We start from the raw sequence: 27,052 nt of genomic DNA, 5'->3' as shown, positions 1-27,052 counted from the left end.
AGCTGGTTTATTTTTATTTTTTAAAGTAAAATGAAATGAAAAATTAACATCATTTTAGGCTTGCAGTAGAAATTAAATAATGTACCATAACTTCATAAAATAAATATATATATTACAAAAATAAAAGTGAGAATGAAGAGTATGGAGGATCTAGTCAGCTTGGAAAATTATAGTATAAATCAATGAAATTATATTTAACTGTACAACAAAACTAAATATTTACAAATAGATGGATAATTAACCAATATATTCTTCCTCACTGAACATGTGCAACTGTGTGAGTGTGAAGCATGGTGTTGCTGAAAAAGAGGATTCACACACAGATTTATCGAACAAAAACACCGATTCAGCTTCTTGTATAGAATGAAAACAAAGACAGACAGCTGACAAAATATCTGTGTTTAAACATTTATTATAAATAACCAGTTGTTACTATAGCAGTTGTTATTGCTAGACTTTAAAGCCATTATGCTTGGGTAACAAAACCATAACTCTCTCACACAGAATCTATGCAAATGATCCTACACAGTGAAATTTACAGAAGTGCAATACAATGCACTTAAAATGTGGTCCTGAGGCAGAAGTGTAAATGTCATAATAACTTAATAAAAAGTTAATATAACAACAATAATTACAGTCCAGGAGAAGCCATGAGGTAATGGCTAAGAAAGCCTTTACTTAGCCTGAAAATGTCCTTTGGAAGAATTCATTATTGAACTGAATGAAACAAAAAAACACTATCTGAATGTACCATCAGAGAAAGTGACCCTGCAATGAAATCACTACAGGTGTCAGGTCTGGAACTGATATGGAGATTTGTCAAGTATTTAATACTCTTATCAGCATGGGAATGGATAAATATGCTGCTTTATGCAAATATATGTATATGTTTATTATTGGAACTCAATAACAACACAAAACAATGACAAATATTGTCCAGAAACCCTCACAGGTACTGCATTTAGCAGGAAAAATATGCTCAAATCATAACATGGCAGACTGCAGCCCAACAGGCAACAACAGCAGTCAGTGTGCTGACTTGACTATGATTTGCCCCAAACTGCATGTGATTATCATAAAGTGGGCATGTCTGTAAAGAGGAGACTCGTGGGTACCCATAGAACCTATTTTCATTCACATATCTTGAGGTCAGAGGTCAAGGGATCCCTTTGAAAATGGCCATGCCATTTTTTCCTCGCCAAGATTTAGCGCAAGTTTGGAGCGTTATTTAGCCTCCTTCGCGATAAGCTGGTATGACATGATTGGTACCAATGGATTCCTTAGGTGTTCTATATATAAATATATTACGTGAAATCACCTGACAGGCTGATATAGCTTGTTCTTTGGATCATTTAAAAAGCTCGGGACTCCCCAAAGCTATTTGGCAGCGTAATAATACGTCAATAAATCCATAAAACTGTAATGAACTGTACAATATCCAATGTACCAACTAACAGCCAATTTATATTTAGTCAGTGGTTTCCCTAGCTGGTTTGGAACTGGATATGGTAGCAGATACTTTTTTTGTTGTTTTGGGTCCAGCAATCCTCGACTCGGTTCTGTTCGTGTACCGTTTCCTCTGGATCCCTTCGAGGTCGGGTCTACCTGCTGTCAGGTCAGTTTGGGTCATGTGTGGTCTTAATTGGTTAGGGCCATCTCTGGTTTTGGGTCCTTTCTTGATCAAATTTTCCAGCCTACAAAGACCTGTGATCCACAGTCACACACACAGTCCATCGCTGTCTGCATTCAAGCAGAACTGAGGTAAACTTAGACGTATATGAGTACAGGAGGGCTGGGATGTCAGGATGAAGTTCTGTTATAACCTGCCTCTATGTGTTTCTCCAGCCACAACTCTGCTAACTGTATCGTTGACGCAAACGTACTTGCTCTTGACCCAAGGCACATTTTGTATTGCTTCTGCTCGAGACTTGCGTTGCAGTGGACAGGATGATGAATGTGGATAATTCCTGGTTCTTGACTGCGTAGCACATTTAAACCAGAATTGACAACTTTTGTGAACAAGTCTACGTCTTCCAATCCCCAGCCTAAGATCGAGGTGTCAAAACCTCCAGCTCTTATTAAATCACTCTTGAAAACGCAAGTGATTCCAAATCCATAATCTCGCCAGAAACCACTTTTTTTGGTCAGCACAAATTTGTTTTCTCTCGGGGCCTTCTCGGAATACACTATCTTGGGGTTGTACTGACTAAAAACAACAGGGAAATAGACTTGTCTCCCTTGGACGGCGTTGTCTCTGCAACGCTGCAAGGCATCGCCGTTAAAGATGAGATCGATGTCACAGAAGAAGAGTAGAGAGTCGTTGTCAAGCTGCGAGGAGCCCAGCTCGAGAGCCAGTCCTCGTGAGAAATTGCCCGTCATGGGGATTATGGACAGGTCAGCTTTGGGATACTTCCTGTAGTAGTCTTTGATTAACTGAGCGTGTTTTCCACTGCTCTGATTGCTCTCGCTGTCCACCAGGATGATTGAGAGCTTAACATTTTGTTTAGGTATCAAACACACTTTCTCAAAGTTTTCCATAAAGCGGACAAAGACGTCATAGCGACCGGATAATGGGACAAGGATGTTGACTTTTCTCTGGCTTTGCTCCCACATTTCCCTGTTTGATTCATAGACCTGGAAAGGGGACAGGAACTTCAGAGAGTTGGACAGGAAAGACAGGGATTGGGATTCAGAGTTGATGGCAGCCACGAGTTCAGCCACGTCAAGCTCTTCAGTTTCAGTAAAGAAGGGTCGGCTGAAGGATTGCTGAAGGTAAGCGTGCCGCCTAACGGGAACTGTGATTTTGCGTCCCTTGTGTTTCTTGTACAGAAGCAGTAAGTCTATGATGTATTCGGCGCCGTGCATTGGATCCACCCTGTAGTAGCCATACTGAATCTCTTTAAAGTCAATTACACGGCCACGTGTTTTCGAATTCTCATTAATCATCTCCATGACCTGGAGTATAATGTCTTCCAGTGCAGTCCGGAGCAAGTTCCCGAGGCTTTGCCGGGCGATCTTGTTCTCGGCGGCAGAATAAATATGGCGGCCGGTGAGGAAATCCCATTCGATGACATCATTTCTCTCGCTGGGCTTGTAGCGCATGTAGGAAGGTGGGGATCCCAGCTGCTGGTCCTCCCACAGTACTTCGGTATCACTGAGGTAACTCATAACCAGGCCTTCACGGTGGAGCAGGATGGTGCGGTAACAGAGTCTGGAGATCTCGCGGCTCAGCATGAAGCTGTGGAGCCGGTACTGGTAGGCGGGCTTCTTGTTGGGGTGAAGTGTAATGGCGTTGTGGATCTTGCTACTGTGGAGTTCTTCGATGAAACCTTTCTTGTTGTGTTCGTAGTTCTCGTAGAAGAGCTGCTGCATCTGTGGAGAGAGTTGCAACAGCATGATAAGAGCACGGAACACCAGTACAAACAACGCTCTTTACCATTGATCAATTGGGCAACACACTCTCAAACCTGAAAGAATAGAAAGCAGAGTCAATCCACACCTCATACGACCACACACACTGTGTTCCTCCAAAGCGTCGTACACAGCGACCCACTTCCACATCCTCGTGAGTGGTGTACATCTCCCTCAGACAGGTGCTGATGTGAGGGACCATCCTGCGTAGAACCTCTCTACTGAAGATCATCCCAGGGCCTCCCATACAGAAGTTCTCCCCGGGCTCCAGGGCCAGTCTGCCCAGCTCCTCAGCCATGCCCAGGCCCGTCTGGCCCAGGTAGAGGGGCTTGCTGCTGTTCAGCGAGCGCAGGAACAACTCCAGCTTCTCACCTGGCAGAAGGGGAAGTGGGAGAAGTTAGATGGTCGTAATACAGTCATCCTGGGCTGGGTAAGGTTTGAAACTTATTTTTTGGATGCAACGGTACGACGGAGTATTAGGGCCACATTGAGGGAAAAAAAAAAAAATCTTAGATTTAGAGAATAAAGTCATATTATGAGAACAAAGTCATTGGTTTATGAGAATAAAGTCATAATATTATTAAGTAGTAATTGTACGTGTTACTTTTTTTTTGTTATGACTTTATTCTCGCAATATTATGACTTTTTTTCTCGTAATATTATGACTTTATTCTCGCAGTTATGACTTTATTCTCGCAATATTAAGACTTTATTCTCGCAATATTTTGACTTTTTTTCTCGTAATATTACAACTTTTTTATCGTAAAGTTATGACTTTATTCTCACAATATTATGATTTTTTTCTCGTAATATTACGACTTTTTTCTAGTAAAGTTATGGCTTTATTCTCGTAATATTAAGACTTTATTCTCGTAATATTACGACTTTTGTCTCATAAAGTTATGACTTTATTCCCGTCATATTACGACTTTTCTTCTCATACGGTTATGACTTTATTCTCGTAAATCTCAGATTCTTTTTCCCTCAATGTGGCCCTAATACTCCGTAGCACATTTGCACTTTGGCCCTCACTGCATTAGACTAATATACTATATACTTAGACTATAAACTGTGTCATCACAATGCTCAAATGTTTTGCAGCTCCAGACAGATTGTTTTTTTTTTGCCTAAAATGGATCTTTTGATAGTAAAGGTTGCTGACCCCTGCACTATAGCATCATAATATCTCATGAATATGTATGAAAAAAATATATAAATTTAATATGTATGAAAAAAATATATAAATTCAATATGCATGAAAAAATATATATAAATTTAATTTGTATGAAAAAATATATATAAATTTAATATGTATGAAAAAAATATATAAATTCAATATGCATGAAAAAATATATATAAATTTAATTTGTATGAAAAAAATATATATAAATTTAATATGTATGAAAAATATATATAAATGTGGACTATGGGATCATTGTGCCTCATGCAGCTTGACTTCCAGAATAATCACCTCTTATATAAACATCATCATCTGCCCTCATGAACCACTCGTACTGATCCAGGTAGTGGTCGTGGATGTACTTCAGCATCATGAAGGACTTCTTCTGCGGCGGGTACGAGTCGTCCACATCCGCCAGCGACACCACCGGTACCGGGACCGGGACGTGGATGGAACCGGACCCGGAGCTGGAGAAGAACTCCACTTTCCCCGGTATGGAGCTGGACCAGGTGTTGTAGGCGGCCACGGCTCGGGACCGCAGGTACTTCTTGGCTGTCATGACGCCGACAAAGAGGAGATGCCGGGGGGGTCTAGTGATGGGTCTGTCGCCGGTACTACTGCTGCTGTTCCCGGCTGTACTCGATGTCCTGACTGCCTCCTCCTCCTGGTTGAGCTGCTGCGGGCGGTCCTGTTCTCTTATCCCGAGCATAGCGGGACTTTTACCGTCACTATGGTACAAACACATGGAGGGAGATTTCTTCCCTTTACTCCTCTCCAGAACCTGAGGCACGATGAGCCAGGAGGACACGGTGAACCCGAGAAACACGCCGAAAATCACCGCCGTCCACGGTCTCCTCGACTTCACAGCCATCGCTGCTGAGCTGCTGTTATAACGGTTGAGTTTTAGCCGTTAGCTCTCTGCGGTGGATATTAATGGATGAATGCTATCGTTGTTGTCCGCGGAGCTGCTGACGTGTAGGGACACCCAGCATCTCTCTGTAGTCTGGAGGCTGGTACCTGATGTGGAAAAATACACTTTCCACCTCTGACAGCATTCATGGAGCTAACAGACATTTAACCCGTTAATATAACAGACAGTCCTCGAGGCTAGCCCGTCCCATTAGACACCGCACAGCCCCCCATGACGTTGTAGCCAAGTTCCATTACGTTTACACTGGTGTTGTGGCTAATGTTAGCATGAAGCTAACGTTAGTTCGGGGTTCTCTTTCTTATGGAAGCCCTGAAAGGCAAGAGAAAAATAAAATGTAGGTTGATTTTTTTAAGTTCCTTTTTTTCTTTGCTTCTTAGGGGAAACAGGTGAAATTTAAAAAGCAAAAAAAAAATATATATATATATTTTAAATAAATATAATTTATTATATATATATATTTTTAGGCTGATTTTTCTAAGTTCTTTTTTTTCTTTGCTTCTTAGAGGAAACAGGTGAAATTTAAAAAGCAAAAATATATATATATATATATTTTAAATAAATATAATTTATTATATATATATATTTCTAGGCTGATTTTTCTAAGTTCCTTTTTTTCTTTGTCTCTTAGGGGGAGAAGGTGACACTTAATATATATATATATTCTTTTTTTTTTTTTAATATATATATATTTTTAAAAAATTAATTTTTTAGGCTGATTTTTCTAAGTTCTTTTTTTTCTTTGCTTCTTAGGGGAAACAGGTGAAATTTAAAAAGCAAAAAAAAAATATATATATATATTTTAAATAAATATAATTTATTATATATATATATTTTTAGACAGATTTTTCTAAGTTCCTTTTTTTCTTTGTCTCTTAGGGGAAACAGGTGAAATTTAAAATGCAAAAAAATATATATATATATATTTTAAATAAATATAATTTATTATATATATATATATATTTTTAGGCTGATTTTTCTAAGTTCCTTTTTTTCTTTGTCTCTTAGGGGGAGAAGGTGACACTTAATATATATATATATTCTTTTCTTTTTTTTAATATACATATATTTAAAAAAAAATTTATTTTTTAGGCTGATTTTTCTAAGTTCTTTTTTTTCTTTGCTTCTTAGGGGAAACAGGTGAAATTTAAAAAGCAAAAATATATATATATATATATTTTAAATAAATATAATTTATTATATATATATATTTTTAGGCTGATTTTTCTAAGTTCTTTTTTTTCTTTGTCTCTTAGGGGAAACAGATGAATTTTTTTTAATATATTTTTTTAGGCTGATTTTTCAAAGTTCCTTTTTTGACTCTTAGGAAAAACAGGTGAATTTATTAATTTTTATTGAAGCAGATCTTTCTAAGGTCCTTTTTTTTACCTCTTAGGGGAACAGGTGCCATTTTATTTTATTTATTTTATTTATTAGGCTGATTTTTCTATGTTCCTTGTTTAAAAAACAATAATGCAAGTGATATTCTGATATTGATATTGTTCTAATTCTTAATAAATCTCACAGCAGAGCGTTGGCGCTTTTATTTTGAAGGGTAATTATCCACCTTAACTATCTCGCGAGAGTTTCGCAACTTGGGGGTTACCCTTTAATAGATAGATAGATAGATAGATAGATAGATAGATAGATAGATAGATAGATACGATTTTAGACAGAAAAAAAATCAAACAATAAACACAAGATTGCACCCTAATTGGCAAGGACAAAACAACAAAAATATAAGCTTCCTTTAAGCTCCTCATTAGGTAGGGGCTCACAGGAATTCAGTAATTATTCAGTCCACTATAAGCAAATTTAGATTTTGAAAATGGTGGGAGGTTATTTAGATTTTAGATATCATTCTAATGATGAGATTCTAATATGCTTACTTTGATCTGCAGCTTATTTTTGATAATGTGCCAGCAGGTGGCAGCAGAGTCAAAGTGATGTTAAACTGAAGCCCCAGAAAGATTTATTGATTTATTGATTTATTGATTTATTGATGGATTTTTTTACATGAGCATTGTCACATTTTGGTCAAAAAAATCAAATAACTCCTATATGCACAATAATATTAATATTAAAATAAAATAAAAATAACGTTTAAAAAAAATACCCGTAGCAATGGACTCACAGCTCACAGGTAACTTGCAAACAAAACTTCATGTATGACGAAAGACAAACCGACAAAGAATAATTAGTGAGAGTAATGTGGAAGTGGGAACAGGTGAGCAGGAGGAATAGTGGCAACTGGGCTGACAAGTGAAACTAATCAGTGTGGGGAAAACACAAGACAGAAGTGAAGACATCTCTAGAGGAGAGGAACAAAATAAAAAAGGGAACATTAAACATGAATGAGTGATATGAAACAACAAAAAATAGCCTCAGGGCGAAGGGAAAGCACATTTGGGTACGAGACACTTCCGAGCTTTTTGCTTCATAAGGGTCCGCACCCGGTGCACCTGACCAACCACACTGTTTCCAGAATTGTACAGCTCGTTTAAGGAAGTCTGACCGGCTTTTCGTCTGCCACGGCATGAGCCCACAGTGCTCCAATGTCAGCTCAACGGCTGGCACATTGGATTTGTAAAAAAATACATTTTAGCGAGGAAAAACTGTCATGGCCATTTTCAAAGGGGTCCCTTGACCTCTGACCTCAAGATATGTGAATGAAAATGGGTTCTCTGGGTACCCACGAGTCTCCCCTTTACAGACATGCCCACTTTATGATAATCACATGCAGTTTGGGGTACAAACCATGCAGTTTTTTTCATGCAGTATAAATGTGTTATTTTCGCCTATTCCTAAACAGTCTTGAATTACATAAATTGGGTATCACTGTAAAGCTGAGACTCTTGTGGATCCAATGAGCCCAACTGTATTCATGTGTGATGATGTTAGTCCCCATAGGAGACATTTCATTGTAGTGAGACCATTTAAAACATTTTTTACCTCACTGTATAAAATGACCTGTGGTGACCTCTAGGATAATCACAGCCTCATGAAACTTTACAGCCACAAACTAAAGACCTAGAGCATTCAGAGGATGGATGGCTTTCCTAGCTAGATTGATAATAAAGGGGTTTCTGAGCAGTTTACACAACAGAAGTGCTCGCCATCCAATCGCAGACAAATGCAATTCTTGCAGGAATCTCAAAATGTGAAAAGTTTTTGATACCAAATCACAGCATGGCTTTCTCTATGGTGTTCCTCGAGGTCTTGGTGTCTTAATGTGGTATTTTGGAGGGATTATGGGCCATTTTTTATGGTTAAATTTAGCACCAAATCAATGTAACAAATGGTATCAACCCAAAAATTGCTGCAACAACTTACAGACATAATAGAGCATGGGGATGACCATCATAAACTTCGATCATAATGTTCTAAACCCCTTATAAACTTTTTAAATTAATTTAAATGAATGAATTCATGTTTTTTACAGATTTATGACTAGAACAACTTGACACACAGTGCTGAGCAGCATCTCAAATTAATCTTCAGGTTCCCAGCTTTCAGTTGATGTACACCACTTCTATGTGACATCTACTGCTGACCTGCTATCTCCCTCTAAACACCCCCTGTACCCCCTAAAAAAAGACAGAAACAGGTCTATTGTGGGTCTCAGACATGAAGGAGTGTTACACAGCCTGTGATTGGTGGAGAGGATGGTGACGTCATGGCAGCAGACCAAGTGGAGAAAGAGGGAAAGTTAGTCTGTGTGTTGATGAGACGCTGGAGGAGACTCCTCACTGCACACTGCAACAAAATAACGCCTTCAATGACTCCAGTTTCTGGGCTTTCAGGAGGACAGCTCTGTTATTTATCATTATTAACTACTGGATATATCAGCATCAGCACCAAAGGAGGGATCCATGAGCAGAGGAGGGATCATTCTCTCATAGATAAGGTAACAAAAAAACTCCCAGTGCATCTGTTGTAGGCTTTTATTGTTTTATTAAGCATATTTTAACATCATCAAGGCTCATTTGTTTAATAAAGCTGAAGACTTGCATGCATGAAGTGTCTAAAACTTGCAGTGTTTTGCCATCGTGAGAAACTCTGGAGGGATTAGAGAGTATACACTCTACTTAACCCCCCTAAGACCCACAATAGACCTGTTTTTGTCTTTTTTTAGGGGGGTACAGGAGTTATTTAGGGGGAGATAGCAGGTCAACAGTAGATGTCACATAGAAGTGGTGTACATCATCTGAAAGCTGAGAACCTGGAGATTAATTTGAGATGCTGCTCAGCACTGTGTGTCAAGTTGTTTCTGTCATAAATCAGATATAAACATGAATTATTTAAAATTAATTGTGAAAGTGTATAAGGGTTTAGAACATTGTAACATAAGCATATGATTTCCATTCCCATGCTCTATTATGTCTCATAAATTGTTGCAGCAATTTTGGGGTTGTTTGTTACACAGATTTGGTGCTCAATTTAACCATTTTTTACCAATCGAGAACTGATAAAAATGATCAATAATCCCTCCAAAATACCACATTAAGACACCAAGACCTTGAGGAACACCATAGAAAAAGCCATGCTGTGATTTGGTATCAAAAGCTTTTGAAATTTTTTAAGATTTCTGCAAGAATTGCATTTTTCAGCGATTGGATGGCGAGCACTTCTGTTGTGTAAACTGCTCAGAAACCCCCTTATTGTCAATCTAGCTAGAGAAAGCCATCCATCCTCTGAATGCTCTAGGTCTCTAGTTTGTGGCTGTAAAGTTTCATGAGGCTGTGATTATCCTAGAGGTCACCACAGGTCATTTTATACAGTGAGGTCAAGTTTAAAAAAAAATGGTCTCACTACAATGAAATGGCTACTATGGGGACTAACATCATCACACATGAATACAGTTGGGCTCATTGGATCCCCAAGAGTCTTAGCTTCACAGTGATACCCAATTTATGTAATTCAAGACTGTTTAGGGACCCCAGTATGCAGAAATATTCAAACACATAATTTTAGAATAAGCGAAAATTACACATTTATACTGCAGAAAAAACTGCATGTGATTATCATAAAGTGGGCATGTCTGTAAAGGGGAGACTCGTGGGTACACACAGAACCCATTTTCATTCACATATATTGAGGTCAGAGGTCAAGGCACTGAAGCTGATGCCTTGCAGTGTTGGTGGTGTGCATGGAAACACTCTGTGTGGTGTTTCCCCAGTGAAAGTGAGTGAGGGAAAGTCCGGTCACACTGCAGGAGATGCACAGCTGACTGTGTGAGGTGAAAGCCAAAACACAGCATGCCAACAACACAGGACAGGATACAACACACATACACTCTCTCACACTCTCTCTCACATACACATATGCAGCAGCTGTGTTTTCACAGGGGGTTTCAGTTCGCCAACCAGAAGAGACGGATGTTTTTGAGTAAATAATTCAAAGATATTTAAATATTTGCTGCTACATCTTCCAGTTGAGACTGTCATTACAGAATTGAGTTGAGAATTTATTAGTGATTGTTAGCCCTACTGGAGAGTCAGGGAGGTTGTTTTTCATTCTGTACTACCACTATTCCAATGTTTCTTTCACATCCTCAGTATGACAATCATTTTCGCACTTCATGGGCTCACCTTGTCAGAGTCAACACTTTGTGGTCAGAGTTGTATATTATAATCAGTCTAAGCTGCGTCAGGCTTGCTCAACATCCATTAGAGTCAGCTGTAGTGCCGACATCATCGGCTTCAGCTGTTGTTTTGTCAGGCTCAACCAACGAGCCCCGATGGGAGAGTGCTGCCTTCGCCCACTTCTTCCCCGAAGAGCCCCTCAAACAAGCAAGCGGAGAAACGACACAGTAGCCTGGGATGAAATTGGCATTAAATAAAAGACTATCTTCCCAGAATGTAAAAAAAATAAGAACTAAATCATGAGCCCCAGTTATTTCTTGCCCAGATTCTGTATAGGACATTACTGTAATGTGCATTTCTTTTTTAGTGGAGCTTAAAGCTGCAGTGGGTAGAAATGGAGAAAATAAAAGTAAAAAAAAAAGTAGTTTTTATAAAACGGTCTCTGTATCCTGACAGTAGTGCATGAGACAGGTAATCTGGAAAAAATCACGTGTCCTCCGGTGCTCCCAATGGCATCTGCAGGATTTCACAGACCGGAGGAAAACAACCAATCAGAGCTGATCTGAAGTCTGCCGTCCAGCTGCCGTCTATGAGAGCCATCGTCATATTAATCCCCAGCTGCTGGAATTATTTCCACAAAGAAAACAGACATCATTCAATTTCAATTTTATGCTTATACCTGGCAGCATCTCTCTGGTTTTGAACAGCCACCTTATCGGCATATCAGCCCTGTGAGGAAACTAAAGCCTGGTTAATGCTCGCCGTATTGAAGCCGGCGCCAGGTGCATGCGCCAGAAAATTCCGTCATCACGGCTTTTTGCATGATGCACGAAGGCTCCGCAAGTTGTCACAGTGCTCCGTTGAACATCTCTGTGCAGACATCTCTACAACTGTTCATTGAGAGACTACAGGGTCAAATGACATTAAATACTTGGAAAGAAACAGGCAACACACTGAGGACAGAAGAGGGTTTTCGCTGCAGGCTGTGAAAGAATATGAGAGATCGTTTTGTAAAAGCTAAAAATAAAAAAGATCTCATGGACAGAGTGGCGACCCGAGGGGAAGCACCAAGAGACAGAAAGTCATTTAGACTTGGAGTTAAGCGACAGTAATAATTACAGTATATAAATGCAATGCTTGGCGGTACGTCGGAATTTACTACTGTTGCCGGGCACTTACATTTCCGATATCAGTCGTTGACTTCTTGCTTATCCACACAATATTTTGTGTCTACGCCCTCTGGCGTTTCAGAGCATATTGCAACGAACAACGAGCTGAGCATAAACACCTCTGTGCATGCTCGTAGTGCACGGGCCATCTACAGAGGCCTGCACCACGGCGTCTCGCGTGAGCATAAACAAAGCTCAACAGCTCTTTGGTCACTTGTTAGATGTATAAAATACTAAAGCATTTACTGACAGTGGAAAAAAATGAGAACAGAGCCAACAATAAAGATCACACAGATCTGTACATCTCATCTGTACAGGAATTGAGTGCAGCCTTTGTCTCTGGTTCTGGAGGGACTTCAGACAGCAGGTTCTTAGTTCCTTGCAGTCCTTTGTGAGTGGACAGAGAGGCGTCGATACTGTGCTGCCTGGAACAGTGTATCAAAGTTGTGCGGCCCGGCTCTAATCCGCTCCATTAAGGGTTGTGTGTCTGGAGCCCTTTCACACACACAGCATGGCCCTTGTTTGTGCAGCAGTGCAGTTGTCTTGGGGTGGGGAGGGTTTTCGGCATTGGTGGCTGTGCAGCTGTGCCCTCTCTTTGCTCTGTGAAACCAGAGAGGACTGGCCCTGCTGGCCCGTAAACTGCCCGTCCAGACACACTGTCAGCAGCCATACGGCCACTGGAGACATCTACCAGTCTTCCTCCATCAACCAACATTTTCGAAAGGAAAGGAGGCTAGCCAGAAGACAGAGGGCTAACCACGTTGGTCTCTAGACGTTTAGCTCACTCAATAGACTAGACACAGAGAGGTTCATCAAACAGCTGGAGTAATAAAGTGGCCACAGCTGTTTCTGTACCATTAAGGAAGAAGACCAGACTTATTGAGTGTAGACACAATGTCAAACCCTAAAGATCCCTCCAGAGACTTTTATACTTGATACTTTGGATTAGAGTTTAGCACCTTTTTTAGTACAGGTCTTTTCTCACATTATTCTAACAGTGTACATTGGTGTGTACTTTGGTGTGGACTTTTTTAGGGGGGTACAGGGGGTCTTTAGGGGGAGATAGCAGATCAACAGTAGATGTCACATAGAAGTGGTGAACATCATCTGAAAGCTGGGAACCTGATTAATTTGAGATGCAGCTCAGCACTGTGTGTCAAATTGTTCTAATCATAAATCAGATATAAACATGAATTATTTAAAATTAATTGTAAGAGTGTATAAGGGTTTAGAACATTATGATAGAAGTATATGATGGTTATTCCCATGCTCTATTATGTCTCATAAGTTGTTGCAGCAATTTTGGGGTTGTTTGTTACACAGATTTGGTGCTAAATTTAACCTTTTTTTTACCACTCGAGAACTGATAAAAATGATCAATAATCCTCCAAAATACCACATTAAGACACCAAGACCTTGAGGAACACCATAGAAAAAGCCATGCTGTGATTTGGTGACAAAAACATTTGACATTTTTTAAGATTTCTGCAAATATTGCATTTTTCAGCGATTGGATGGCGAGCACTTCTGTTGTGTAAACTGCTCAGACACCCCCTTATTGTCAAACTATCTAGGAAAGCCATCCATCCTCTGAATGTTCTAGGTCTCTAGTTTGTGGCTGTAAAGTTTCATGAGGCTGTGATTATCCTAGAGGTCACCACAGGTCATTTTATATAGTGAGGTCAAATTTTTAAAAACTGGTCTCACTATAATGAAAGGTCTACTATGGGGACTAACATCATCACACATGAATACAGTTGGGCTCATTGGATCCACAAAAGTCTCAGCTTTACAGTGATACCCACTTTATGTTATTCCAAGACTGTTCAGGGACCCCAGTATACAGAAATATTCAAACACACCATTTTAGTATCGGCAGAAATAACACATTTATACTGCATGCAAAAAACTGCATGTGATTATCATAAGGTGGGCATGTCTGTAAAGGGGAGACTCGTGGGTACCCATAGAACCCATTTTCATTCACATATCTTGAGGTCAGAGGTCAAGGGACCCCTTTGAAAATGCCCATGCCAGTTTTTCCTCGCTAGCCCAACTTTGCAGAGTTATTTCCTTCCCGACATGGTAAACATGGTTAGTCATGCTTAAAGTGTCCCAGTAAGCCATTATACAGTGAGCCAGTATGCACAATCACGGGTCACTTCAACAAATAACACTGTGCCATTTGCAAATGCCAAACGCGTCACAAATACCCTTTTAAAAAACCCGATGATGAAATTCCCTGTGGACACACTGATATGTGTGAGGTATTCATCACTGCAGTTGTTTTTCTGTTTTTGCTTAGTTTACTTCTTTCAGTCGGGGCTTCTTTGGCCATCTCTCAGATGAAGTCCACACAGGTGATGTGACGAGACTGCAGATGCTCAGGATTGTTTTGTTCACTGGGCCGACGGAGAAATATGCTCTGCTGAATGGCTGTGAGAAACTCACAGGGGCTGGGGTGGAGGACACACACACACATTGGGTTTTCTGTGTCCTCCTGCTCCCTGAACACACTTTAGCTCTGAGATCGGAGACTTGCCTTAGTGGTAGTTTTGGCCCATTTACATCAACTTCATGGGCCTCCCTGGGGCCAGTTGTGCTTTTTCAAGGGTCCAGGTAAATTAACCCTAAAACCAAGAGCACTCAGTGGTGAAGCGTGAGATCAGTTTGTGACAGATGATAGATAGGTTTGGGAAAAAAACATCATGATTACCTTTTAAAGGTTCCATTTCGTGCTCATTTTCAGGTTCATACTTGTATTTTGTGTTTCTACTAGAACATGTTTACATGCTGTAATGCTAAAAAAAACAACTTTATTTTCTTCATTCTGTCTGTCTGAATATACCTGTATTCACGCTCTGTCTGAAATGCTCCGTTTTAGCGCAATTCAACGGAATTGCAACGTAATTGCGTTGCTAGACAACAGTTTGGGTCCATGTTTATTTCCTGTCAGCTGATGTTATTTACATACACTGCAACAGGAAATAAACTGGGACACATTTAGAATGTTTATACTCTGAACGTAGCACATTAAACGGATGCATTTACATTGCCGTCAGTACAGACTACATTGCGTACAAATGACACGGCAAAAGCAAGAACGGCGTTCTTATTCCACGCTTTTTTTCCTTGCGCATTATCCTGTCATTCATACGTCCTTTCGTGGCTGAACATTAAGTCGGCTCTAAATTGTTTGTTTTTTTCCGCCGATTTTAAGAAATATCAGCTGTTACTAATTAACTTTATAGTCACAAGTTATTTGGCCCAAAGGCCAAATGTCTGGTTTTTTGGTGCTCTGCTGTCTGCAAGCTGATGTTTGTACTCAAGATCAAAGATCATATGTGAGTTAAAGCACCACTCAACATCACCGTATCACTGATGTGAACTTTCATTCATATCATATCAATAATTTAAGCAAATCAGCTCAATAGTTCAGAATCAGGGCCTCTGGCATTTGGATCAAGTAGAGACATGTTCAATCGACATTTCATATGTTGCTCATCTTATTTTCAGGTCTCAGTTTTAGTTTTAGTCATATTTTTTAACTTTTGTTACAGATGCTGAAAGCTGCATATATATATATATATATATATATATATATAAATTTATTTTGCTCTATTTTGAATATTTTTTGAATATTACCATGTGTCCTCTCCTTATCCTTCCCTGTCTGAAGGTGCAGCTCTGACTGAGATGGCCACGTCGCTGCGCTGCCACAGGACGGTCATATTGGCCGTGGCCTTCTGTTTCCTGCCTTGCATCACTTCCTCCCTCAACCTGGAGGATCCTAACGTCTGCAGCCACTGGGAGAGGTCAGTCACAATGCTGCTATCTGTTCTTTAAAAGCCTTTGACCTCAGTGTTATGAAGAAAGCTTAAGTTCATGTTGATTTCAGTTGCCATGGTGACTCATTCTGCTTGCTAAATGTGCAAGAAGTAGATCAAAACATATGAAAGAACTCAACCTTCTCACTGATCAGAAGATCAAAGTTCAATATCAGTCTGTGTGTTAGGCCTCATTCACACCAACTTGAGCCTTTTGTGAAAAACAACTCTCCCATTTATTTGACTGGAGCCGGTCCGTCTGTGCAGCGGGGGCGCCAAAGAACTTGAACCAGCCTCAACTTTTGCTGCAACACAACGTGACGTCATCCACCAGTTGTCACTTTATCCACTTTATTACAGTCGTCATATGTAAATATATACATACAGATCCATCCTAAGCATTTTTAGGAGCAGTGGGCTGCCGTGAAGCAGCCGGAGGGCAACTTGGGGTTCAGTGTCTCGCTCAAGGACACTCCGGTATGTGGACAGTAGGAGGCGGGGATCGAACCCTTTTTGATTATTAAAGGCCCGACCCGCTCTACTGTACCCATTGAGCCACAGCCGCCCCAAGTGAGATGTAAAAGAAGAAAGGTGGAGGCAGATTTCCCAGCTATATTGCCTTTCACTGACTAATCTGAGGAAACAGCTGCATACACACTCAGAGCCTCGCTTTGTGTTGTTGTCCTGAAGACTGACAGCAGAGAAAGACCGAAGAGACACACAAGCTGATGATAATGAGGCTTCTTAAGAAAGTCCCACTAAGAACTTCAGATCTTTCCTGTGCTGTGTGAAAAATCGGAAATCAGTCAGCAGGAGAGAGCAGGAAAAATGCATATTGTTTAACCGTACTATACGGGAACTAGAATGGCACTCGGAGAGCGCAGACCTCTGCCAAGGCGCCCGAGTACGATTGCCCCCCCCCTCCGTTCAGCTTGCACCATCAATCCACGTGTATTTTTGTTTATGTTCAGATCAGCTGCTCTCAGTGTCATCTAGAACATCTTTCCCTATTCACTTTCTTTGGAGAGCTTCTAGACTTTATACCCTATGACATCCCAAATTTGAGTTTTAGCACTCTAGAGTTGTTCATATTCACAAATATTTTTTGGACTGTCTTAGACCATACAGAAAACAAGTGCAGCTCCCCTTTAACTGCAGCCATAAGTGATACAGTAAATAACTGAAGTGACATACAGTATGCCTCCAGAGAGCCTCTGGTAAGACCAGTTCACGAGGCAGTCACAAGGTAGCTTTTGTCACCGCCTCACTAAAGTCTTTTTGATTTGACTGTGAGACATAAATAATGGAGGGCCACACACAGTTAAGTGGGGAGTGGTACATCGAGCATACCGGAGCACAACACACACACACACACACACACACACACACACACACCAAGCAGCTTAATGACGATTAAAACAGTCATGGATAGTATAATGTCTAGACCTGTTGGATAAAGGAAAAACTGATTCTGCTGATTATGTCTGATCTCTCTCTGTCCTCTCTCTTCCTGTGCTTTCAGTTACTCTGTGACGGTGCAGGAGTCGTACGCCCATCCCTTCGATCAGATTTATTACACCAGCTGCACCGACATCCTCAACTGGTTTAAGTGCACCAGACACAGGTGAGGAGCAAATCGCTGAGGCCTGATACTAACAACAATGTGTGTGTGAGAGAGTGTGGAGAGAGAGGGTGGTTTATTAAAGGACCATACCATTGTTTTTGCACGCTTTAGCCTATATACTCTACTTCACTTACCTGTCAACCATTTTCCAAACCATAACCAGAGTGTTTTTACCGCCTCCCAGGCTTGAATGTTTAGGCAATCCAGTACTTAGAAGATCCTGTCTTCTTTTATTTTGGTCAAACATATGTTATTGTGGCATGGTAACGCTGTATGGACAACTAGATGACCACACAATGACAACAGTCAAAAATAAAAGCAGTTTATTGTCAAGTTAGAAAATAGCTGTTTCCCACCTCCTTTTTTTTTTTTTTAAATTTAACCTTGTGTATGTATATGTATATATACTGTATGTATATATGTGTGTATGTATATTTTATATTTTTTATTTTATTTATTACTGTTTATTTCGTTATTCTTACTTTATTTATTGCTTTTTTCTATATTTTATTTTATTTATTACTGTTTATTTCTGATCCTGTATGTGACCTCACTTGTGCAGAGTGAGTTATCGGACAGCCTATCGAAGAGGAGAGAAGACCATGTACCGGAGAAAGTCCCAGTGCTGCCCAGGCTTTTTCGAGAATGGAGAGATCTGTGCTCGTGAGTATCTTCATCATCACTATCATCATCGGCGTCAACTCGAGGTCGAGTGTGATTGTCCTCTCGTGGTCATTTGTGGTTTATCAGGTGGCTGTAGAAAAATGTTAAACAAAAAAAAATTTCTGAAAATTTCCGCAAAAAAAATGTCCAAAAGTTGTCCAGAAAAATGTTCGAAAAAGTCTGAAAAATGTAAAAAAAAAAAAAATCTGAAAAATGTAGATAAAAAAAAAAAAATCTGAAAAAATGTAAAAAAAAAAAAAAAAAGTCCGAAAATTGTCCAAAATATGTCCCACAAAAGTCTGAAAAATATCCCAAAAATGTAAAAAAAAAAAAAAAACAAAAGTCTGAAAAATGACCCCCAAAAACGCATGTTAATACCAGGTCTGAACAGGGCCACATTCGATGGCTTTCACAGTCACCACACTGTAGGAGATTTTGGTGTAAAGTGTGATTAAACTGGGAAACATGGTTTAGCTGAATGACTGCACTAGTCAAAAAAACTGAACCTTTGTCTACATGTGTTGTCGTTATTTTTGTCAGTTCACTTGCCAGCGAGGCTACTGTGCACGCCCCCCCCCCCCCCGCCATCCCCATCCACCCGTCCTTCTCGGTAGCCAGCAGGCAGTAACAGGTGTGAAGCCACAGTGGCAAAAACAACAACTGTGGACAGTAAAAGAAATCATTATGTTAACACACAGCCCGCTGTTATGATGGTCGGAGATGTTGGTGATATAAGTTATAATATCTGGAGATGGAGACCACAGTTTGATTCACGCAGGAGCTGTGAAAAATGTGCGCCCCGGGATATCAGAGGGGAATTTATTTTGGAGTGAAAAGGCTCTCTTGTATGAGCGACTATCACATGTTGCTCTGAGAATCTGGATCTGAGAATCTGAGGATTTGCCAGATACTCCGGGCTGCATGGCGTATTTCCAGATGGGAATCAGATAGGAAAGGAAGTCAGATTGTATTAATTGAGTTAAATTTAGTACATTTTTATTTGGATGGAGTCAGTGTGCCAGCTTCTTCTTCTTCTTCTCCTTCTCCTTCTTCTTCTTCTTCTTCTTCTTCTTCTTCTTCTTCTTCTTCTTCGTCTTCCTTGTTAGTGTTACTAACAAAAACAAAAAATCTGGTAAACCCTCTGAGACCCACAATAGACCTGTTTTTGTCTTTTTTTAGGAGGGTACAGGGGCTCTTTAGGGGGAGATAGCAGGTCAACAGTAGATGTCACATAGAAGTGGTGTACATCATCTGAAAGCTGGGAACCTGAAGATTAATTTGAAATACTGCTCAACACTGTGTGTGAAGTTGTTCTAGTAGTTAATCAGAAATAAACATGAATTAATTATTTTAAATTAATTGTAAAAGTGTATAAGAGTTTAGAACATTATGATGGAAGTATATGATGGTCATCCCCATGCTCGATTATGTCTCGTAAGGTGTTGCTGCAATTTTTGGGTTGATACCATTTATTACACAGATTTGGTGCTAAATTTAACATTTTTTTCCACTCAAGAAATGATAAAACATTTATACTGCATGCATAAAACTGCATGGTTTTTGCCCTAAACTGCATGTGATTATCATAAAGTGGGCATGTCTGTAAAGGGGAGACTCGTGGCTACCCATAAAACCCATTTTCATTCACATATCTTGAGGTCAGAGGTCAAGGGACCCCTTTTGAAAATGGCCATGCCAGCTTTGTAGCGTTATTTAGTGTCCTTCCCGACATGGACATGGTAGCATGACATGGTTGGTACCAATGGATTCCTTAGGCTTTTAGTTTCATATGATATCTCTAGCCCTAAACTAAAGCCCTGAACCTACTACATCCTCTGAAAGACAGTAAAGTCAGTCGGGATCGCCCGCAGGTCTCACCCAAACTGCTCTTTTGAAAACAATCTGGGTATTTTCCAGTGAAAATCAGTTAGAGCTGAAACCAATGATTATTTATAACTTGAGTGATATGCTTTAAAACAAAGTGCTCCAATCCAATTTTGGATTAAGTCAAGTTGAGCCTTCAGACATGAAAGTCTCAAGTGTACCAAGCAACAACAACAGAAGTCCTGACTTTGCGACGCCACGTCTTAATTCTACAGCTCCGTTAAAGGGAACATTTCATTTATTTACCCCTACATGACTAATTCTAGTGCAGACATCTTGTTTAAAAGTCTTTGTGACTGTACTGATCCCCGTCTTCCTGTCTCCTCCATGTCCAGCCCATTGCACAGAGAGCTGTGTCCACGGCCGTTGTATGGCCCCCAACACCTGCCAGTGTGAGCCGGGCTGGGGGGGCACCGACTGTTCCAGTGGTAAGTCCTCCAGCTGTTGCTGTCTGTGAGCACTCATTTCTTTGTGTGTGTGTGACTCTGGTTTTCTGTGAAAGCACTCACCAGAGGAAAAACAAAAAAAGAGGGTGGTATCGTCTTACTGATTGCTGCACTGTAGCACACCAACACCAACAGTCACAGGAGCTAAACACCCTGTTTGTTCTCATGGCTTTATGTTTTTCAGACATGCATACTTACATTTTCCGTAAGTACTGTACTTAGGTAAAAAAATATATAAAATGTATTGTACAGTACAAAGTCATCCGATTCGACAGTTATCAGGCCATTAAATAGGCGTAATCAGTCACTATAAGCACCATAGATGTGGGTCATGAGCGGCCTACTACGTTGTAAAAGTGAAAGTGAAACTTAAACGCATTCAAACATGTAAAACTGAATGAAACGTCACGTTTTGAACACAAAAAAAAATTGATTCTTTAGATTTAGGCCAATTAGACTGTTGTCAGGCTATTAAATAGTCGTTATCAGTCGCTATAAGCCCCATAGATGTGGGTCAATAGGGGCATACTACACCCACTAGTAGGTTTTTATCATCTATTCACATGGTAGATCACTGAAAGAAGATATAAAAGAAGACGACAGCGACCTCTCGCGACCATAGTTATTATGACGCAGCAGTGGAGCAGAAGTGGAAGTCAGGCGCGGTAGTATAGACAGTGTGAAACTCCATAAGAGGTGGAGGACAGTGACGATGGATAAGACACAAAACACACGGTTTTCACCCAGGAGACTGAAGTTTGCATCCTGGGTGAAGCCAACAACATGTAGTTGTCTTTGTGTTCGTAGTTATTTTAAACCAAAACACAATGTTTTTCCCTAAGCTTAACTGTTTTGTTTTTTTGCCTAAACCTAAATAAGTTTTAGTTTTATTGCCTAAACCTAAAGAAGTTGTATTTTTTTTGCCTAAACCTAAATAAGTTGTAGTTTTTTTGCCTAAACTAAAAGAAGTTGTAGTTTTATTTCCTTAACCTAAAGAAGTTGTTGCCTAAACCTAAAGACGTTGTTTTTGTTTCGCCTAAACCAAAAGTTGTAGTTTTCCCTAAACCTAAAGAAGCCTTTTTGTTTGTGTTCAAAACGTGACGTTTCATTCAGTTTTACAACATGTCAGAACGTGTTGCTTTAAGTTTCACTTTTATAACGTAGTAGGTGTAGTAGGCCCCTAATGACCCACATCTATGGTGCTTATAGCGACTGATGACACCTATTTAACGTCCTGATAACAGGCTAATCATTTGGTGACCACAACTGACCTTTCCTCTAGTGCCACCAAAATCACTCTGGTCAGGACAAACAAACTCAAAACTAGAGGCCAGATTTCAACAAAGTTTGTCGAGGATATCAATCCCTGAGATGGTAACCCCCTGACCACCGTTAAACCACAACGTCTATATGTCAATAATCATGAACCCTCAGTTTGTGCTTCCTTCACTGTGGTCTGGATAAGCTCAACAGGCTCAACTCACTTGAGACTGACAGTATTTTTCTATTGAATTAGGCGGCACAGTAAATTACAGTCCTGCCTTTCATTCAGACATCCATCTATGATACTCACTCTCAGCCATCAGCTGCCATGTGTCACTTTAGGCCAGCTGCAAGTAGCTCCTTCATTTTCTGTAGAAGCATTGCATTATGGGTATAAATGTATTTTCCAAACATGAGCAGAAGTAGTATCTTGTAAGCAGTTTGTCACAGATAATGCAATTGTACTGGGCCCTTCCTCTGAGGTCTTGTCACTACAGCTTGTTCATGTCAAATGAAGGATCCTGAGACTGAACAATGGTCAGCTGTGTGTGTGTGTGTGGAAACACTTTTGTATTTACTGGATTTACTGAACCTCATTGAGCCATCTTTGGCACTCGGATGAATTATGTTAAATCCCCCCGGGGACGCTGCTATTTCAATAACCAGATCTTTTCAAGTGGTTTTCCTTCAGGAAGTTGTAGAAAATTGCTTTTAGTATGTATGTTTATGGTGGAGCTTTCAAAGACAACCATAATCCTTGATGTCGTTTCAGAGAGCTTACTGAGTAGAATGATGTAAATAGCAATAGACAGAGTCAATTGGTAGAGTCTCAGAATTATAAAACTGTGGTCAGTTAAAAACAAAAAAATATCTTTTTGATGTTACATCCTGGGACTAAGAAATGTTATTATATATGTGTCTTTAGTTGGTGACACCAAACTTCTTAAAGATCCCATGAAATAGTAGCGGTTAGGTGACTGGTAAACAAAGAATCTGGCAGGGAATATTTGGTTCTTTCAAAGTCAAAAGATAAGGAAAGAGGTCCATGTCCAACACCAAAAGCATTTCAAAAATCTGATCACCAAGCTTTGAATTCTGCTTTGTGTGTTTTGCTTACGCTTGTGAAATCTCATAAGAGCTTAAATGAGTTCACTTTCAGCTCCTGATTGATTCAACGACTATATTACCGTTTCTTTGTTCCCATTTTGCAGCAACGGATCATTCTGAATTTGCTACAGCTTTGATTCACATATCTGAATGTGGTCTTGCAGCCCAGCGTCCCTAGAAATGAAGTTCATATTTGACCAACTTTCAACCCGTTCTCACTCCAATCTCGTCAAATAGCGCCGCTCGGTCAGTGCCCTTCGGTGTCTAATACCGAGGCACCCTTTAGCAGACACACCGGACGTTCAACTAACTCCAATGTAAACCCCTCCATGTCATTCTTAGACGGTCAGAGAAACTGACGTGTGATAATGTCCGTGTAGAACGAGGGGGAGGGAAGGATGGATGGATGGAGGGGTCAAACAACTACAGGACTTTCACCCAGGAGACAGCGGTTAATGTCCCGTGTGAAACCAAGTCAGCGTTGACTTACTTTACATCAGTTTTGTTACGTAACTTGGGTACTTAAGTAATTGCACGTACATAAGTCACGTAACAAGCATACTTATTTTAACCCTAACCACGATCTTTTCCTCAACCTAACCAAGTAAATCTCAGTACTAAGTAAACCTATACGTGGGAAGTTTATTTTGAAAAGACACTGTATGCATGTAACGAGCAGAAACTGACAACGTCATCACTGACGAGTCCAATCCGTTATGTATTGAAGGCAATGTGAGTGTGAGGAGGTCAGGATGGTGGATGGATGTGTTGCACGTCGCACATTCAGGAGACTGGAGTTCACATCCCATCCCAGGCTGCAAATAATGTTTGCTTTTTAAAAACATTTTTCAAAAACTTTATTAGAATCATAATATACATACAAGTACAGACATGAAATTTGACCTCTCGCTCAAGGACACTTCCACATGCAGACAGTAGGAACCGGGGATCTGCAGTCTTTCCTTAACTTTAACAATTCTGTAGTTGCCATACACAAATATAGTAGAAGTCAGTTTGATTTATATAACCCAATATCACAATATAAAAAATATGCTATTGGTTGCATTATGGGAAATTAAGAATCCAGTGTTATTGGAGCGTGACCCATACAGACTAAATCAGCATATGTGAGACTCTGCTTGCCTGCGTCCAGACCTTTGTATCTACCCTCTCCACCGAGTGGACTGAGGGAGTGTAACGTGTTGACAGTTCTGTCTGATATTAGGCAAAGTCTCTGCTGCTTTGATGTCGACCACTTTCTTTTCTTCATCAAAGTGAAACACTAAAATCTGGAGAACTCCTATTAGTCGTTTCTTCAGTGGATGAAGATGTTCCCACGCTGATCAGGTCAGCACTGGAAACCGTGCAGACAGTGTTCACTCCGTGTCTGTGGGAGGTTATTTTTTGCTTCTGCTTATGAGCCTGTGAATGTGTCTCCATGCAGGACTATATACTGATATGCATGAGGAGCCCACAGGGTGTGCCCATGCTGTCTTCAGTTTCAGCCTGTAATAAAGGAGCTTATTGTTGTGTCTGGGCCCTGGGGCTCCCCTGGGCCCCACTAGGCCCAGCCTGTCTGCCTGCTCTCTCACACACACTGTTAAATAAAGTATCTCGTTGATAGAAAACTTAATGAAAGTATGAATGGCTTGGCAATTTGATGCTTAATCGTGGAAATAAGAGGTGTGATTTGGGAACCATGAGGTCATGAATGTTATGTGTATTCCTTCTATTTTTTCAGTTTTTATTTTCTATCTCATTTATTCATTAAGTGATGAGTAAAACTGGTTGGTTCCGTCATACATATTGTATAATAATAAAGGTTGGGATGGCTAAAATGTATTAATTTGAAAATAATGGGGAGGGAAAGGAAGATTTTTTCACATTTTTTATGTGTTCAAATTGTACCTTAAAGGGAGATTTGTCAAGTATTTAATACTCATATCAACATAAGAGTGGATAAATATGCTTCTTTATGCAAATGTATTTATATATTTATTATATGAAATCAATTACCAACACAAAACAATGACAGATATTGTCCAGAAACCCTCACAGGTACTGCATTTAGCATAAAAAATATGCTCAAATCATAACATGGCAAACTGCAGCCCAACAGGCAACAACAGCTGTCAGTGTGTCAGTGTGCTGACTTGACTATGACTTGCCCCAAACTACATGTAATTATCATAAAGTTGGCATGTCTGTAAAGGGGAGACTCGTGGGTACCCAGAGAACACATTTTCATTCACATATCTTGAGGTCAGAGGTGAAGAAGGGACCCCTTTGAAAGTGGCCATGGCAGTTTTTCCTCGCCAAAATGTAGCGTAAGTTTGGAGCGTTATTTAGCCTCCTTCATGACGAGCTACTATGACATGATACCAATGGATTCCTGAGGTTTAATCTAGTTTCATATGATACCAGTATCTGTACTCTAGCTTTAAAGCTGAGTCCGCTGCAACCTAAAAATCGCATGTTGCGTTAAAGCGAATTTGCGTTAACGCAATCTTTGGATAGACACATAAAACTTGTTAGTATTTACATTCATTGTCGGTTTGGGTCTGCACATGGGAATTTTTGATATTAAGAAAAATATAGATTACCACCCGACTGATCCTTTAAGGTCTCATTAAGGTGAAGTTGAGCCTTTTCAAACTTTCCCATTGGGCCTAAATACTGTTATTCTAACTCAACTAGGTTATCCTACGTTGACTCGTTGGTTACACCACCACATCATGTTTCCTGGGTTTAGTGTCTCTTCTTCTTAATCTTAATCTCTTCCTCCCCGGTACCCACTGGTCTGTGTCTCTTGGACAATACATCATCGCAGTCAGTCCACAGATCAATACCAGGCTGAAGGCCAGACGGACCACCTGAGACGTGCTCTGTCACTATCAGTGTGTGATTGAGTCGCTGCTGATTCTCCCACTGACTGATATAAAATGTTTTGTTGCTTTGGGAGGAAAAATATATCAATATATACGGTAACATAGCAGCGCTCTTATCCATGATTTTACTTGAAATGATGGATTAAAGGGAGAACTATACTATATATGTTACTTTGAAAAAGCAGCATATTGGGTCAGTCACTACATTCAGCCTCCGTTCTTTCACCGCCTCCTTCAATAACTTTAATTTCCTCAAGAGCCACCAAAGACTCGGACGCATTGACTGCGTTTTTCAGGTCAGCGGGCCCCAACAATATGTCTGAGGATCAATTTGGAGGCCAAGAACAGGAAATGGGGAAGGCAGTGTTCATGTGGGGAAGCAGTAATAATAGGAGGAGAAAATCGTGTGGAAGGAAATGACCTGGGGCGCTGGAGCTTGTGATTTAGTACACATGATAAGTTACAACACAAGATGCTCAGGAGGAGGCCTCAAGTTCAGCTGTGAGAATACAGCACAAACAACAATATCATGTACTGTATATCTTACAGAGCCTCTGCTTTGTGTGTTTTTAACCAAGGGACCTACAGTTCTTCAATTCATAACACTTTAGTGACATGATATCGGTCTTTACAACGTATTTGTCGCATAAATCTTCTCCAGTATATCACGCTTTCTAGTCTTCATCAAACTGGTCTTATATTGAGCCCCAGACTGACCGATGTTATCAGATGTGTCAAAAATATCACTGATTACATCACTAAATGACACTGTCATTTAAATAATTAAAGTATTTAAAGATTTCCCTTAAACCCCAATTATTTGGTAAAATATGTATTATTTTCCTTGACTTCTATCATTTGATAATAAAAAACTGCATTCATTTTACTTAATTGCAATTTCTTTGTATAAAAATGTTTCAAAAAAAATATTAGTAAAATGTCGGAGACGTATTTGTGAACTTTCCAAAAAATATGTAATAAAATATGATAAAATGTCAGAAAAATGTCCAAAATGACGTAGTAAAATGGAAGAAAAACATTGTTAAAAATGTCCCAAAAATATTAATAAAATGTCTG

General features: G+C 39.9%; 2 protein-coding genes across 3 annotated transcripts in view; one reads left to right on the top strand and one right to left on the bottom strand.

Annotated features, from left to right (window-relative positions):
• Positions 1 to 1,185: 1,185 nt before the first annotated feature.
• Positions 1,186 to 18,770, bottom strand: chsy3 (chondroitin sulfate synthase 3). 2 transcript variants are annotated; one of them, XM_037752416.1, is made up of 5 exons: positions 18,766 to 18,770; positions 14,911 to 14,918; positions 4,883 to 5,464; positions 3,500 to 3,783; positions 1,186 to 3,372 (listed from the first exon to the last, which is right to left on the bottom strand). In XM_037752416.1, the coding sequence occupies exons 3-5, from the start codon at positions 5,460 to 5,462 to the stop codon at positions 1,801 to 1,803; spliced, it is 2,436 nt and encodes an 811-aa protein (XP_037608344.1). In that variant the 5' UTR covers positions 5,463 to 5,464; positions 14,911 to 14,918; positions 18,766 to 18,770; the 3' UTR covers positions 1,186 to 1,800. The 2 variants fall into 2 exon arrangements, with proteins under 2 accessions (XP_037608344.1, XP_037608343.1); XM_037752415.1 differs by lacking the exons at positions 14,911 to 14,918; positions 18,766 to 18,770 and having other exon boundaries at positions 4,883 to 5,747.
• Positions 9,216 to 27,052, top strand: part of megf10 (multiple EGF-like-domains 10) — a 36,566-nt gene continuing 18,729 nt past the window's right edge. Inside the window, exons 1-5 of the mRNA XM_037752414.1 lie at positions 9,216 to 9,426; positions 15,953 to 16,088; positions 17,623 to 17,724; positions 18,287 to 18,387; positions 20,607 to 20,699. Coding sequence (XP_037608342.1) covers positions 15,970 to 16,088; positions 17,623 to 17,724; positions 18,287 to 18,387; positions 20,607 to 20,699 — 415 coding nt within the window. The 5' untranslated portion in view covers positions 9,216 to 9,426; positions 15,953 to 15,969. The remainder of the gene's footprint in view (positions 9,427 to 15,952; positions 16,089 to 17,622; positions 17,725 to 18,286; positions 18,388 to 20,606; positions 20,700 to 27,052) is intronic.

The sequence above is a fragment of the Sebastes umbrosus genome, chromosome 19 (genome assembly GCF_015220745.1).
Source record: "Sebastes umbrosus isolate fSebUmb1 chromosome 19, fSebUmb1.pri, whole genome shotgun sequence".
NCBI lineage: Eukaryota > Metazoa > Chordata > Actinopteri > Perciformes > Sebastidae > Sebastes > Sebastes umbrosus.
Note: the sequence above shows the minus strand (reverse complement) of the source record. Positions and strands in the feature narration are given on the sequence as shown.

Bases quoted from the DNA above. Each gene is read 5' to 3' on its own strand.
- chsy3 (XM_037752416.1), bottom strand. From the start codon at position 5,462: ATGGCTGTGAAGTCGAGGAGACCGTGGACGGCGGTGATTTTCGGCGTG. The intron at 3,784-4,882 runs GTGATTATTCTG...CCCTTCTGCCAG, and splicing joins TGATGATGTTTATATAAGAG to GTGAGAAGCTGGAGTTGTTC. The intron at 3,373-3,499 runs GTGTGGATTGAC...CTCTCTCCACAG, and splicing joins AGTGTGTGTGGTCGTATGAG to ATGCAGCAGCTCTTCTACGA.